Raw genomic sequence first — 16,024 nt, 5'->3', positions numbered from 1 at the left:
TCTCACACAAACTGGTCAACGTTCACCACAAAGGGTCTTCCATGGTCAGGCTGAGGACTGATTTGTGGAATCATTAAGTGATACAGCACAGGAGGCCATTTGGCCTTGATGCCTATGCGGGCTCTTTGAAAGACCTATCCAATTAGTCCCTTTCTCCTGCTCTTTCCCCATGGCCCTACGAAGGTTTCCACTTCAAATATTTATCCAATTCCCCTGTAAAAGTTACTATTGAATCTGCTCCCACCATCCTTTCAGGCAGTGAAATCCAGCTCACAACAACTCGCTGCGTAAATTTTCTTGTAGAGTCACAGAGTCATTTACAACACAGGAGGAGGCCATTCGGCCCATCAAGTCCATGCCAGCTCTCCACGGAGCTATTCAGTCAGGCCCAGTTCCCCGCTCGATCCTCGTAGCCCTGCAAGTCTATTTCCCTCAATTTCCTCTTGAAGTCATTAATCGTCTCCACTTCCACCACCCTCGTGGGCAGCGAGTTCCAGGTCATTATCACTCACTGTGTAAAAAAACATTTTCCCATATTCCCCCTGCAGCTCTTACCCAAAATCTTCAATCTGTGTCCTCTAGTCCACGTACCGTTAGTAGGTGGGAACAGTTTTTCCCTGTTTAACTTGTCATAATCTTGTGCATTTCTATTAAATCTCCCCTCAATCTCCTTTTTCTAAGAACAAACCCAGTTTTTCCAACCTAACCTTGTAACTAAAATCCCCCCATCCTGGAACCATTCTGGTAAATCCCCTCTGCACCCTCTCAAGGACCCTCACATCCTTCCTAAAATATCGTGACCAGAACTGGATGCAATACTCTAGTTGGGGCCGAACCAGAGCTTTATAACGGTTCAGCATAACTTTCCTGCTTTTGAACTCAATACTTCTATTTTTGAAGCCCAAGATCCCATCTGCTTTACTAACCACTCTCTCAATATGTCCTGCACCTTCAAAGATCAATGCACATACACCCCCAGATCCCTCTGTCCCTGCACGCTCTAGAACTGCACCATTAAGTCAATATCACCTCTCCCTATTCCTTCTACCGAAATGCATCACCTCACACTTGTCAGTATTAAATTCCATCTGCCACCTCCCTGCCCATTCTGCTAGCCTATCTATGTCCTGTTGCAGGTAGTTCATATCATCCTCACTGTTTGCCATACTTCCAAGTTTGGTGTCATCAGGAAACTTTGAGATTCTACTCTGTTTTCCAATATCCAAGTCATTTATATATAGCAAAAAAAAAGCAGTGGTCCCAGCACTGACCCTTGGAGAATATCACTGTCTATCATCCTCCAGTCTGAGAAACAACCATTTACTACCACTCACTGTTTTCTGTCTTTCAGGCAATTTTTTTATCCAATTGGATATTCCACGAGTCTTTCCCCTCCTTTCCTCTCTGGTTCTTTTGTCAATCAACTTAATTCTGTGTCTTCTCAACCTTTCTGCCATTGAAAATAGTTTCTTCTTATTTACTCTATCAGGGGAACTTGATTACATTTAGGCCAATGTGTTTAACTAGCTGAGATTCACCGGCATTAACATCTTGACACAGAGCAGTGTTTGTATTGTGACACCTGACTACACCTGGCTGCATTGCTTGTACTCACTGTGTTGCTTTGTCTTAGAGCATGTGCAAGGTGACAGTGTGAAACGCAGGGGTGCTTTCATGACACATAACATAATTTAAAAGGCTCATGGCTATAAGGGAGTTTTAATAAAGTAAATAAGGAGAAACTGCTGCGAGCAGCAGGAGGGTCGGTAACCAGAGGACACAGCAGCAGCAGGAGGGTCGGTAACCAGAGGACACAGCAGCAGCAGGAGGGTCGGTAACCAGAGGACACAGAATTAACGTGATTGGCAAAAAAAAAGAGGTGAAATGAGGAGAATTTTTGTTTTGTGACCTGGAGTGCACTGCCTGAAAGGGGCAGTGGAAGCAGATTCAGTAATAACTTTCAAAAGGGAATCGGATAAATACTTGAAAAGGAGAAATTTGCAGGGCTGTGGGGAAAGAGCAGGGGAGTGGGACTAACTGAATAACTTTCAAAGAGCCAGCACACACACACTGGGCCGAACGGCTTCCTTCTGTCCATGTGTCAATGCTATCAAACTAAAACCATAACTAGCTGGATTCATTCAAGAGGACATTTGATATTCTAATGTGTGCCTGGTCCCGGGGAACATGCTGGCATTGTCACTGGACTAATGCACCAGAGACATGAGTTCAAATCCCACAACAGCTGGGGAATTTAAATTCAATTAAATAAATCTGGAATAAAATGCGAGACTCAGTAATCCACCTGGTTCACTAATGTCTTTCAGGGAAGGGAATCTGCCATCCTTAGCTGGTCTGGCCCACATGTGACTCCAGACCCACAGCAATGTGGTTGACTCTTAACTGCCCTCTGCAATGGTCGAGCGAGATATTCAGTTGTAGGCGACTGATTCAAGAGCAATTAGGGATGGGCAATAAATGCTGGCCTTGCCAGCGATGCCCACATCCCAAGAACGAATAAACAATGAGAGGCTGGAGACGTTTTGATAAAGATGCATGCACCCGGCACAGAGCCTTGGTGCTGGGCGTGTACATCGGAAATCAGTGTCCCTGAAATTGGCAATTCCTCTCCGGGTGGAAAATCACATCCCAATTACTGGCGATGAGGAGGCAGTGTTGGGCTGGAAGGAACTGAGCTAGGACCAGGACGGAACAAGCCCATCACATCACAGGAACGTGACCACTCACAGAGTTAGCACTCAGTTCCCCTCAAACTGGCCCTGCAGGATCGGATTTGATTAAAGAACAGAGAGACTCTTACCTTAACATCCTCAACCAGTCTCCACAGCTGCCGCAGATTGTGGCAGCTCAGCTTGTCCATAGCCCCCAGCTGGTTTGAAGTGCCGGTGAGCAGTTTGTGCAGTTTGGCCAGGGAGTTGCCATGGCAACGCCACTGGTTGGCGAGTGCGCGGATAGTGTCTTGCCGTTGCCGGACCTTCCGGACCAGTCCGTGCCAGCGTTCCTTCAGTGCGGAGAGATTCAGGGTGAAAGTACTAAGGGGGAAAAGAACGATATTAATATGAAGAAAAGCCTTCCTCATTGTCCCTGACCCCAATTCCCGCCCCCCCAAAACCCCCACCCCACAGGAATGGGGAACTGGCACCCAAACCCCTAGAGAGATCAATCTTCCCAAATCTGGGCCAGATGCCAGGGTAATAGGCACTCCCTGGGGTGCAGGGCAGAGACCTGCAACTTCAGAGGTGCACAGCCCTTGGGCTTCCTTGCAGGAAACAAGCTGGATTCTGGACAGTGACCGTCGAGAGCCTTGTCACAGGAAGGGAAGGGGGAAATTAGGGAGACAGGGGAGATACGGGTGGGGGTTTTGGGTAAAGAGTGCAGCACCTGGGAGCAAGTGGAGAGACGGTAGAGTGGAGTGCAAGCTCCTCCTGGTAGGCTCAGTAACATTAACACATCTGGCTGCACCAATCAGTGCCTCACCTGTCCTGGACTTCACCAGCTGGGATCAGATGCAGGGCCTCAGCAAGAAGAGAATCCAGGATCTGGTGTGCAATTGAAACCTCTGCCTGGAAAAGCTGCAACAGGAGCAGAGTTAAAGTAACGTCAGATTATTTATTTATTTAGAGATACAGCACTGAAACAGGCCCTTCGGCCCACCAAGTCTGTGCCGACCATCAACCACCCATTTATACTAATCCTACATTAATCCCATATTCCTACCACATCCCCACCTGTCCCTATATTTCCCTACCACCTACCTACACTAGGGGCAATTTACAATGGCCAATTTGCCTATCAACCTGCAAGTCTTTGGCTGTGGGAGGAAACCGGAACACCCGGAGGAAACCCACACAGACACAGGGAGAACTTGCAAACTCCACACAGGCAGTACCCAGAATCGAACCCGGGTCGTTGGAGCTGTGAGGCTGCAGTGCTAACCACAAAACAAGGCTGGAGCTCCCAGTACCCAACCTCCTCACCCTAAATTACAAGAAGTAAAACACAAAGCTGTCGCTGCCTGAAAACGAGCAACATTCAGCAGGTCGGGTAGTTTCTGTGAGGAGAAAGGGAGCTAAAAAATGTGGATATGGATTTCTGCAGCGCCTTTCAACACCTCAGAACTTCCCAAAGTGTTTTCCAGCCAATGAAGTATTTTAGGAAATGTAGTCACAGTTGTAGGAAACAGAGCAGCCAATTTTGTGCACAGCAACATCCCACAAACAGGAATTTGATAATGTCCACGTAATCTGTTTTAGTGATGTTGGTTGAGTGACAAATATTGGACAACACACTGGGAAGAACTCCCTCTTCGAATAGTGGAGATACAGCCTCGGGTTAATACGTCCTCTGAAAGAAAGCACTGCTGACAGTGCAGCACTCCCTCAGCACTGGCACTCTGACAGTGCAGTGCTCCCTCAGTACTGACCCTCCGACAGTGCAGTGCTCCCTCAGTACTGACCCTCTGACAGTGCAGCGCTCCCTCAGTACTGACCCTCTGACAGTGCAGCGCTCCCTCAGTACTGACCCTGTGACGGTACAGCACTCCCTCAGTACTGACCCTGTGACAGTGCAGCACTCCTTCAGTACTGACCCACCGACAGTGCAGCACTCCCTCAGTACTGACCCTGTGACAGTGCAGCACTCCCTCTGTACTGACCCTGTGACAGTGCAGCACTCCTTCATTACTGACCCTCTGACAGTGCAGCACTTCTTCAGTACTGACCCTCCGACAGTGCAGCACTCCCTCAGTACTGACCCTCTGACATTGCAGCACTCCCTCAGTACCGACCCTCTGACAGTGCAGCACTCCCTCAGCACTGGACCTCTGACAGTGCAGCACTCCCTCAGTACTGACCCTCCGACAGTGCAGCACTCCCTCAGCACTGGCCCTCTGACAGTGCAGCACTCCCTCAGTACTGACCCTCTGACAGTGCAGCACTCCCTCAGCACTGGACCTCTGACAGTGCAGCACTCCCTCAGCACTGACCCTCTGGCAGTGCAGCACTCCCTCAGCACTGACCCTCCGACAGTGCAGCACTCCCTCAGCACTGACCCTATGACAGTGCAGCACTCCCTCAGTACTGACCCTCTGACAGTGCAGCACTCCCTCAGTACTGACCCTCCGACAGTGCAGCACTCCCTCAGCACTGACCCTATGACAGTGCAGCACTCCCTCAGTACTGACCCTCTGACAGTGCAGCACACCCTCAGTACTGACCCTCTGACAGTGCAGCACACCCTCAGTACTGACCCTCTGACAGTGCAGCACACCCTCAGTACTGCAGTAGCCCGATGCTGGTGGCTTGAAGTACAGACGTTTGGCTCTCAGGACGTGCACCTTCACTCCTATTTCGGATTCCCCTTCACCTCAGTAGATGTGACTGCCAGGGTCAGGCGTGATCTGGGATGTCCAGGCCAGGGGATTGGAGAGCACTGTCCCTGCACAATGATGGATCAGTGAGGTGGCCACTGGACATTCACTCTCTTCCTCTGCAACGCCTGCGCTAAATCTGTCCATTTGCTGATGAGCGAAAAATTATTTTCTTCTGATTGAGGTTGGCAGAATAAACAGTGAACATTACAAACCCGGTCCAATCGGCAGCATTACAAGGGGGTGCATCGTGTACAATAATTCCAAATGCATCCCACAACCCCTCTTCCACTCACCATAGCAACCATACCCGTACAACCTGCTGCTGGCAATGCTCCTTAAAGGAACAAGCACATGTTCACCGTGCCACTTCTGCAGGAATTGTTCTTAAAGGTGCCGGCAAATGTTCACTTTATCACAACTGTTGTTGACTCTCTTAAAACGTGCAGGCACCGTTCACAGTGGACTCATCTCACACTCGATAATAACTGCAGTCGCTGATACCACATTCACTTGCTAGGTCGGTAATGCCCCTTTAAGGGTGGTGCACAGGACCCGATCTCACCTCATGGGTTTCCTGTTGTTCTTTCAGTCCCTCGTAGCTGCTAGCAACATCCACCATCAGCCCCTCCTCCATCTTCTCCAGGAACTGTCTCCACTGCTCACACTTCTTTCCAAAATTCTCCTTTTGCAGCCTGATAGCCTGCAGTTTACTGAAAGCACAAATAATAATCAATAAACCATTATCATTTTCACCCTCATACACTTTAGGGTCAATAACCTAAATTGCTGGCAAATGGGATTAGGTAGACAGGTCAGGTGTCTTTAATGCATTGGTGCAGACTCGATGGGCCGAAGGGCCTTTTCTGCGCTGTATTATTCTGTGATTCTGTGAATAACAACTTGCATTTATATAGCACCTTTAACAAGAACAAATCATATTTATATAGCACCTTTAACATAGTAAAACATCCCAAGGTGCTTCACAGGAGCATTATAAAACAAATACTCTACCAAGCCACAAAAGGAGATTAGGTCAGATGGCCAAAAGCTTGGTCAATAGAGGTCGGTTTTAAGCAGCATCTGAAAGGAGTAGAGAGAGAGGTGGAGAGGTTTAGGGAGGGAATTCCAGAGCTTGGGGCCCAGGCAGCTGAAGGCACGGCCGCCAATGGTGGAGTAATTAAAATCAGGGATGCTCGAGGCCAGAATTAGAGGAGTGCAGATATCTCGGAGGGTTGTGGGGCTGGAGGAGATTACAGAGATAGGGAGGGGGCGACGCCATGGAGGGGTTTGAAAACAAGGATGAGAATTTTAAAATCAAGACGTTGCTTAACCGGGAGCCAATATAGGTCAGTGAGCACAGGGGGTGATAGAGGAACAGGACTTGGTGCGAGTTAGGACACAGGCAGAGTTTTGGATGAGCTCAAATTTACAGAGGGTGAAATGTGGGAGACCAACCAGGAGAGCATTGGAACAGTCAAGTCTAGAGGTAATGATGGCATGATTGAGGATTTCAGCAGCAAATGAGCTGAGACAGGGGTGAAGTTGGGCAATGTTATGGAGGTGGAAATAAGTGGTCTTAGTGTTGGCACGGATATGAGGTTGGAGCTCATCTCGGAGTCAAATGTGAACAGACTGGTTTAATCTCAAGACTGTTGCCAGGGAGAGGGATAGAGTCGGTAGCTCGGGAACGGAGTTTGGAGCAGCAACCGAAAACAATGGATTCAGTCTTCCCAATATTTAATTGGAAGAAATTTCTGCTCGTCCAGTATTAGATGTCAGTTAAGAGTCTGATAATTTGGCAACAGTGGAGGAATCGAGAGAGGTGTTGGTGAGAGCCGAGTGTCATCAGCATACATGTGAAAACTAACGCTGTACTGTCGGATGATGTCACCGAGGGGCGGCAGGTAGATGAGAATTAGTTGGGGGCCACGGATAGAATCTTGGTGGACACACGAAGTAATGGTGTGACAGCAGAAAAAGAAACCATTGCAGGGAATACTCTGGCTACAATTAGATAGATAAGAATAGAAGCAGGCAAGTGTAGTCCCACTCAGCTAACATAAAAACATAAGAATATAGGAAATAGGAGCAGGAGTAGGCCATTCGGCCCCTCAAGCCTGCTCCACCATTTATTAAGATCATGACTAATCTGATTGTGGCCTTAACTCCACTTTCCTGCCCGTCTCCCATAACTCTGGACTCCCTTGTAGATCAAAAATCTATCTAACTCAGCCTTGAATATATTCAATGTCCCAGCCTCCACCGCTCGCTGGGGAAGAGAATTCCAAAGATTAACATCCTCTGAGAGAGGAAATTCCTCACCATCTCCGTATTAAAAGGGATACCTTATTTTGAAACTGTCCTCCCTAGTTCTAGATTTCCCCAAGAGGGGAAACATCCTCTCAGCATGTACCTTGTCAAGCCCCCTCAGAATCTTATATGTTTCATTCTTCTAAACTCCAAAGAGTATAGGCCGAACCTGCTTAATTGTTCCTCAAAAGACAAACCCCTCATCCCAGAAATCAGCCGAGTGAACCTTCTCTGAACTGCTACCAATGCAAGTATATTCCTCAAGTATGGAGACCCAAACTGTACGCAGTATTCCAGGTGCGATCTGACCACGGCCCTGTACAGTTGTAACAAGATTTTCCCTACTTTTATACTCCATCCCCCTTGCAATAAAGGCCAACATTCCATTTGCCTTCCTAATTACTTGCTGTACCTGCATGCTAACTTTTTGTGATTCATGTACAAGGACCCCTAGATCCCTTTGTACTGCAGCATTCTGCAGCCTCTCTCCATGTAAATAATATTCTGCTTTTCTATTCTTCCTGCCTAAGTGGACAACCTCACATTTTCCCACATTATACTCCATCTGCTACATTTTTGCCCACTCACTTAACCTGTCTCCATCTCTTTGCAGATACTTGGTGTCCTCCTCACAACTTGCTTTCCCACCTATCTTTGTATCGTCTGCAAATTTGGCTACAATACACTCGGTCCCTTCAACCAAAAACCACCCATTGATCCTGACTCTCTGTTTCCAGTTAGTTAGCCAATCCACTATCTACGCTAGTATATTACCCCCAACATCATAAACTTTTGTCTTGTGGAGTAACCTCTGGTGTGATACCAAATCGAATGCCTTTTGGAAATCCAAATAGATTCCCCTTTATCCACCCTGCTTGTTACATCCTCAAAGAACACTAACAAATCTGTCAAACACGATTTCCCTTTCATTAAACCATGTTGACTCTGCCTGATTGCATTATGATTTCTAAATGTCCTGCTACTACTTCCTTAATAATGGATTCCAGCATTTTCCAAATGACAGATGTTAGGCTAACTGGCCTATAGTTTCCTATAGTCGCGTCGCGCCCCCTGAATAGAGGTGTTACATTTGGGGTTTTCAAATCCGCTGGGATCTTTGGAAGATTACAACCAATGCATTCACTATCTCTGCAGCCACTTCTTTTAAGACCCTAGGATGCAGGCCATCAGGTCCAGGGGACTTGTCAGCCTTTCGTCCCAGTAGTTTTCCTGGTACTTTTTCTTGAGTGAAATCGATTGTTTTAAGTTCCTCCCTTTTGCCTCTTGATTTTCTGCTATTCTTGGCATGCTTTCCTGCATCTTCTAATGTGAAGACAAATAAAAAATACTTGCTCAAAGTCTCTGCCATTTCCTTGTTTCCCATTATTAATTCCCCAGTCACATTCTCTTTAGTTACTCTCTTCCTTTTTACATATTTGTAGAAGCTTTTACTATCTGTATTTATATTTCTTGCTAGTTTGCCCTTATACTCTAATTTCTCCCTCGCTATTTTCTTTTAAGTCATCTTTTGCTGATTTCTCAAATGTTCCCAATGTTCTGACCTACCACTCTTCTTCGCAGTATTGTAGGCCATTTCTTTCAATTTAATATGATCCTTAATTTCCTTAGTTAGCCACCGATAGGCTCTGTGAAGGACGCACTTTCTTTCTCAATGGAATATATCTTTGTTCAGAATTATAAAGCATCTCCTCAAATGCTATCCACTGCTTCTTTCCTATCTTACCTTTTAACTTATTTTCCCAGACTACTTTAACCAACTCTGTCTTCATACCCTTGTAATTGCCTTTGTTTAAGTTTAAGACACAAGTTTCAAATCCAAACTTCTCACCCTCAAACTGAATGTGAAATTCTATCATACTGAACAACAATGGAGAGGTGTTGGAGGAGGATGCTGTGGTCAACTGTGTCAAAGGCTGTAGCCAGGTTGAGAAGGATGATGACGGAAGTTTACCTTTGTCACAGTCACATTGGACGTCATTAGGGCGGCACAGTGGCGCAGTGGTTAGCACCGCAGCCTCACAGCTCCAGGGACCCGGGTTCGATTCCGGGTACTGCCTGTGTGGAGTTTGCAAGTTCTCCCTGTGTCTGCGTGAGTTTTCTCCGGGTGCTCCGGTTTCCTCCCACAAGCCAAAAGACTTGCAGGTTGATAGGTAAATTGGCCATTATAAATTGTCACTAGTATAGGTAGGTGGTAGGGAAATATAGGGACAGGTGGGGATGTTTGGTAGGAATATGGGATTAATGTAGGATTAGTATAAATGGGTGGTTGATGTTCGACACAGACTCGGTGGGCCGAAGGGCCTGTTTCAGTGCTGTATCTCTAATCTAATCTAATTTGTGACTTTGATAAGAGCAGTTTTGGTACTGCGGCAGGGGGTAGAAACCTGATTGGAGAGATTCAAACCTGGAGCTTGGGAAAGGTTCACAATCTAACATCACTTTAACACAAGAACTGAAGACCTGAGATATAGGATTACTGCTCGGGTACAGTACAGTAGTGGTTGTTGCTGGACTAATAATGCAGAGAATGTGAGTTCAAATTCCACCAGGGCAGTTTGAGAATTTGACTTCACTTAAACAAAATCTAGAACGTGACCATGAAGCTGTTGGATTGTGGAAAAAATCCAAATGGCTCACTAACGTCCTTTAGGGAAGGAAACATACAAAATAGGAGCAGGAGTAGGCCATTCTGCCCTTCACGCCTGCTCCGCCATTCATTATGATCATGGCTGATCATCCAACTCAGTAACCTGTTCCCGCTTTCGCCCCATATCCTTTGATCCCTTTAAACCCAAGAGCTATATCTAACTCCTTCTTGAAAACATACAATGTTTTGGCCTCAACTGCTTTCTGTGGTAGCGAATTCCACAGGCTCACCACTCTCTGGGTGAAGAAATTTCTCCTCATCTCAGTCCTGAAAGGTTTACCTTGTATCCTTAGACTATGACCCCTGGTTCTGGACTCCCCCACCATCGGGAACATCCTTCCTGCATCTACCCTGTCAAGGCCTGTTAGAATTTTAAAGATTTCTATGAGATCCCCCCTCACTCTTCTGAACTCCAGCGAATATAATCCTAACCGACTCAAATCTCTCCTCATACGTCAGTCCTGCCATCCCAGGAATCAGTCTGGTAAACCTTTGCTGCACTCCCTCTATAGCAAGAACATCCTTCCTCAGATAAGGAGACCAAAACTGCACACAATACTCCAGATGTGGCCCAACCAAGGCCCTGTATAATTGCAGCAAGACATCCCTGATCCTGTACTCGAATCCTCTCGCTATGAAGGCCAACATACCATTTGCCTTTTTTACCGCCTGTTGCACCTGCATGCTTACCTTCAGCGACTGGTGTACGAGAACACCCAGGTCTCGCTGCATATTCCCATCTCTCAGTTTATAGCCGTTCAGATGATAATGTGCCTTCCTGTTTTTGCTACCAAAGTGGATAACCTCACATTTATCCACATTATACTGCATCTGCCATGCATTAGCCCACTCACTTAACTCGTCCAAATCACCCTGAGACCTCTCTGCATCCTCCTCACAACACACCCAGTTTTGTGTCACATTTACCCTTAGGGGTGAAAAGTGACTTTGCACCTAAGCTCTCCACCACTGGGGGTTTCCTTCACCTCATGTCTGGGTCTGTTATGGACTCATTGATAGAGATTGATCATTGATTAGTCAATAACTCCATCATCATTGCAGCATGTGATACCAGGATGATAGAAGGTGAACGAGATAGTATTTTTCTGTCAAGTAATTTCTATGTTTTTATGTACCTGGTCTGGGCCCATGTGTGACTCCAGCCCCAATACCAACATGGCTGACTCTTAACTGCCTGCTGAAGAGATCAAGACTCTCAGTTTGTATCAAATCCACCACCAGTGGCTCGGGAAGACCCACCCCCACCAGGAGAGTTGGGCAATAAATAGCAGTCTTGTCAGTCTGCCTGCATCGCAGGAATAAATAACAATTAAGGAGGGAGGTGGGTGGATGGGCAGGGTCCCTGGGTCAGGGGCTCTCCCCTAAACTCTGTGCAGTTTGGAATGTAGATAAGTTGTAGGAACATAGGAACAGAAGACCATTCAGCCCCTCGAGTCTATAGCACCATTCAATCAGACTATGGCTGATTTGCATCTTAACTCCATTTCGCTGCCTTTGTTCGGTGATTAATCCCCTTACCCAACAAAAATCTATCAATATGAGTTTTGAAATTTTCAATTGACCCCCCCACCCCCCACCGGCCTCAATAGCTTTTTAGGGGAGAAAGTTCCAGATTCCCACTCCCCTTTATGTGAAGGCGTACTTCCTGACATCACCCCTGAACAGCCGAGCTCTAATTTAAAGATTGTGCCCCCTTGTTCTGGATTGCCCCCACCCACCAGAGGAAATAGTTTCTCTCTATCTACCCTATCAAATCCTTTAATCACTTTAAACGCCTCAATTAGATCACCCGTCCCATACGCAAGAGAATCCCAGTGTGGCCTGCGCAGGGCTATGGGGAAAGAGCACAGGGGAGTGGGATCATTGATAGCTCTTTTAAAAAGCTGACACAGGTCCAATTAGTCATCTTCTATATCATTCTACGATTCTCTGAAGCTGCCCTCGGAATTTAACCGTTTTATCCCTGACTTATCATCGTGGTGAATCTATGCTGCAGGAGACAGCGAGACAACCGCTGGCCGAGTTGTAAGTACCTGCACCTGTCCAGAGCTGTTGCACGTGCCTGCTCCCACTGTTGGTTCAGGGCCTGAACTCTCCTGTAATCCAGGTCGCTGAGCGGCAGCCGGTAGCTGAGGTGCTTCAAAGTCTCCAGATGCACTGAAGCGCTGCTCAACCTCAGCAGCTGGTCCTGTAACAAAGGTAAAATTACAGGGAGAAGAGGTGGAGGGAAGGGTTCGCTATTAATGCAGTCACACTCGGAGGAAGCCCTCAGTCGTTTACCGTCAGTCGCTCTGAGTCAGAAGGTTATGTCAAATATTACAACAAGGTTGCTGACAGTCTTGTTCAGCCTCAGACAGTTACCAGGGAGAGGAGCTAGGGAAGGGACTTCGTAGCAGGAACTGAAGACAATGGCTTCAGTCTTCCCCATATTTAATTGGAGGAAGTTTCTGTTCATTCAGTACCAGATGTCAGATAAGCAGTCTGACAATTTAGCAGCAGTGGAGGAGTTGAGAGAGGTGGGGGTGAGGTAGAGCTGGGTGTCATCAGCGTACATGTGGAAAATGACAGTGTTTTCGGATGATTTCGCTGAGGGGCAACGTGTATCTGAGAAATAGGAGGAAGCCAAGGATAGATCATTGGGAACACCAGAAGTAACGGTGCAGGAGCAGGAAGAGAAACCAGTGCAACAGATACTCTAGCTATTAACTGACAGGTGGGAATAGTCGCATGTACCTTCACTATCTCCATGTGGGTCTGTTCTGCTTCCTCTTTGCTGGAGTCGTCCGATTTCAGAACCTCCTCTGACTCATTCACCAAAGTCTCCAGGGCGAGTAAACTTCTATGGAATTCCTCGTGCTGCTCCAACAAGCCCTGTCACACGTGTCATAGGAAGATATAAACAGACTGGTCAGGGAAGAGAACTGAGTTCAGCTGGTAACTGCAGTCTTATTCAGGGTAGACTGTTACCAAGAGGTGCTAACAGCCCCCAGGACATCGGTGGACCCAGCAGAGGGGGTAGGGTCATTTATAATGAACAGACACTGCATATGTAATAAGTGGTGAGATCAATTTATATATTTAAATACCTGTCCCTTGTAACGCCTAGAGCAAGATGTTGTATATAATGAACAATAATTTATGTATTGTACACATATATCTATAACATATAATTTAAATTAGGATTACATATAATGTACAATAGTGTAGAAATATAGATAAAAGCATAATATTATGTTATTCTAAGGGTGCTACATACAATAATGCATTGCAGTGAGATATATAATGGCTCCTATATATAATCGCGTATTGCAGTGTGATTTATAATGGTTATATATAATCGCGTATTGCAGTGTGATATATAATGGTTATATATAATCGCGTATTGCAGTGTGATATACAATGGTTATATATAATAGCGTATTGCAGTGTGATATATAATGGTTATATATAATCGCGTATTGCAGTGTGATATACAATGGTTATATATAATCGCGTATTGCAGTGTGATATATAATGGTTATATATAATCGCGTATTGCAGTGTGATATACAATGGTTATATATAATAGCGTATTGCAGTGTGATATATAATGGTTATATATAATCGCGTATTGCAGTGTGATATACAATGGTTATATATAATCGCGTATTGCAGTGTGATTTACATAATGGTTATATATAATCGCGTATTGCAGTGTGATTTATACAATGGTTATATATAATAGCGTATTGCAGTGTGATTTATAATGGTTATATATAATCGCGTATTGCAGTGTGATATATAATGGTTATATATAATAGCGTATTGCAGTGTGATATACAATGGTTATATATAATCGCGTATTGCAGTGTGATATATAATGGTTATATATAATAGCGTATTGCAGTGTGATATACAATGGTTATATATAATCGCGTATTGCAGTGTGATATATAATGGTTATATATAATAGCGTATTGCAGTGTGATATACAATGGTTATATATAATCGCGTATTGCAGTGTGATATATAATGGTTATATATAATCGCGTATTGCAGTGTGATTTATAATGGTTATATATAATAGCGTATTGCAGTGTGATATACAATGGTTATATATAATCGCGTATTGCAGTGTGATATACAATGGTCATATATAATCACGTATTGCAGTGTGATATACAATGGTTATATATAATCGCGTATTGCAGTGTGATTTATAATGGTTATATATAATAGCGTATTGCAGTGTGATATACAATGGTTATATATAATCGCGTATTGCAGTGTGATATACAATGGTTATATATAATCGCGTATTGCAGTGTGATATACAATGGTTATATATAATCGTGTATTGCAGTGTGATATACAATGGTTATATAAAATAGCGCATTACATTGAACACAAGTTCCTCTGCTCAGTGAGCATTGAGATTAGCTGTTAGTGATTCTACCTGAATGTCTGGTATCTGCAGAGACATTAACGCCTCCAGATGGGACACTTTCCCCGACAGATAGCGACTATCTGATTGAAGGGCCACAGACGACGAGGTGTCCATCCGTGTGGCCAATTCATCTGCAGCTACACACACGGGTGAAATATCCTCCTGTAGTGTCCTGAGCTCACTTACTGATTCCTTTAAACAAATTATTAAAGGACTTCAATGAGTACCAACAGAAAATGGAGCGAATAACAGTCAAGCTTTGTAGATGCACCACTGACTGGAGCAAGAAACCAGCCCCTGCGGGACGTACCCCAGCAGGAGACCAGCCCCTGCGGGACGTACCCCAGCAGGAGACCAGCCCCTGTGGGACGTACCCCAACAGCAGACCAGCCCCTGCGGGACGTATCCCAAGAGGAGACCAGCCCCTGCGGGACGTACCCCAACAGCAGACCAGCCCCTGCGGGACGTACCCCAACAGGAGACCAGCCCCTGCGGGACGTACCCCAACAGGAGACCAGCCCCTGCGGGACGTACCCCAACAGGAGACCACCCCCTGCGGGACGTACCCCAACAGGAGACCAGCCCCTGCGGGACGTACCCCAACAGGAGACCAGCCCCTGCGGGACGTACCCCAACAGGAGACCAGCCCCTGCGGGACGTACCCCAACAGGAGACCAGCCCCTGCGGGACGTACCCCAACAGGAGACCAGCCCCTGCGGGACGTACACCAACAGGAGACCAGCCCCTGCGGGACGTACCCCAACAGGTGACCAGCCCCTGCGGGACGTACACCAACAGGAGACCAGCCCCTGCGGGGTATACTCCAGCAGGAGACCAGCACTTGTGGGGTGAACCCCAGCAGCAGGCCAGCACACTAGCACGTTCTGCACTCCTATACTGGCTCCTCTGCATGTTCAGGTTTCAGCAGAGTGTATACAGGCCTGACCTGTCCTCAATCACATTTGTTTATGAGGATGTTGGTGACAAGGCCCACGTTATTGCCCATCCCTGGCTGTACTCGATTTGATACAACTGAGTGTCTTACTAAGATAGTTCAGAGGGCACTGAACAAATCAACCACATTGGTATGAGGATTGGAGTCACATATCGACCCTTCTGGTTAAGAACAGCAGGCTTCCTTCCCCAAAGGACATCAATGAACTAGTTGGGTTTATGCGACAATCCAACAGCTTCATGGTCACTTTTT

General features: G+C 46.2%; 1 protein-coding gene across 1 annotated transcript in view; it reads right to left on the bottom strand.

Moving 5' to 3' along the window:
* Window positions 1–16,024, bottom strand: part of LOC137373552 (nesprin-2-like) — a 126,442-nt gene that overhangs the window by 93,727 nt on the left and 16,691 nt on the right. Inside the window, exons 7-12 of the mRNA XM_068038481.1 lie at window positions 14,827–15,009; window positions 13,125–13,262; window positions 12,425–12,579; window positions 5,955–6,102; window positions 3,499–3,593; window positions 2,822–3,053 (exon numbers count right to left, since the gene is read on the bottom strand). Of these exons, the coding sequence (XP_067894582.1) occupies window positions 2,822–3,053; window positions 3,499–3,593; window positions 5,955–6,102; window positions 12,425–12,579; window positions 13,125–13,262; window positions 14,827–15,009 (951 nt within the window). The remainder of the gene's footprint in view (window positions 1–2,821; window positions 3,054–3,498; window positions 3,594–5,954; window positions 6,103–12,424; window positions 12,580–13,124; window positions 13,263–14,826; window positions 15,010–16,024) is intronic.

The sequence above is a fragment of the Heterodontus francisci genome, chromosome 9 (genome assembly GCF_036365525.1).
Source record: "Heterodontus francisci isolate sHetFra1 chromosome 9, sHetFra1.hap1, whole genome shotgun sequence".
NCBI classification, from domain to species: Eukaryota; Metazoa; Chordata; class Chondrichthyes; order Heterodontiformes; family Heterodontidae; genus Heterodontus; species Heterodontus francisci.
The sequence above is the reverse complement of the archived record's forward strand: the minus strand, read 5'-3'. Positions and strand labels throughout refer to the sequence as shown.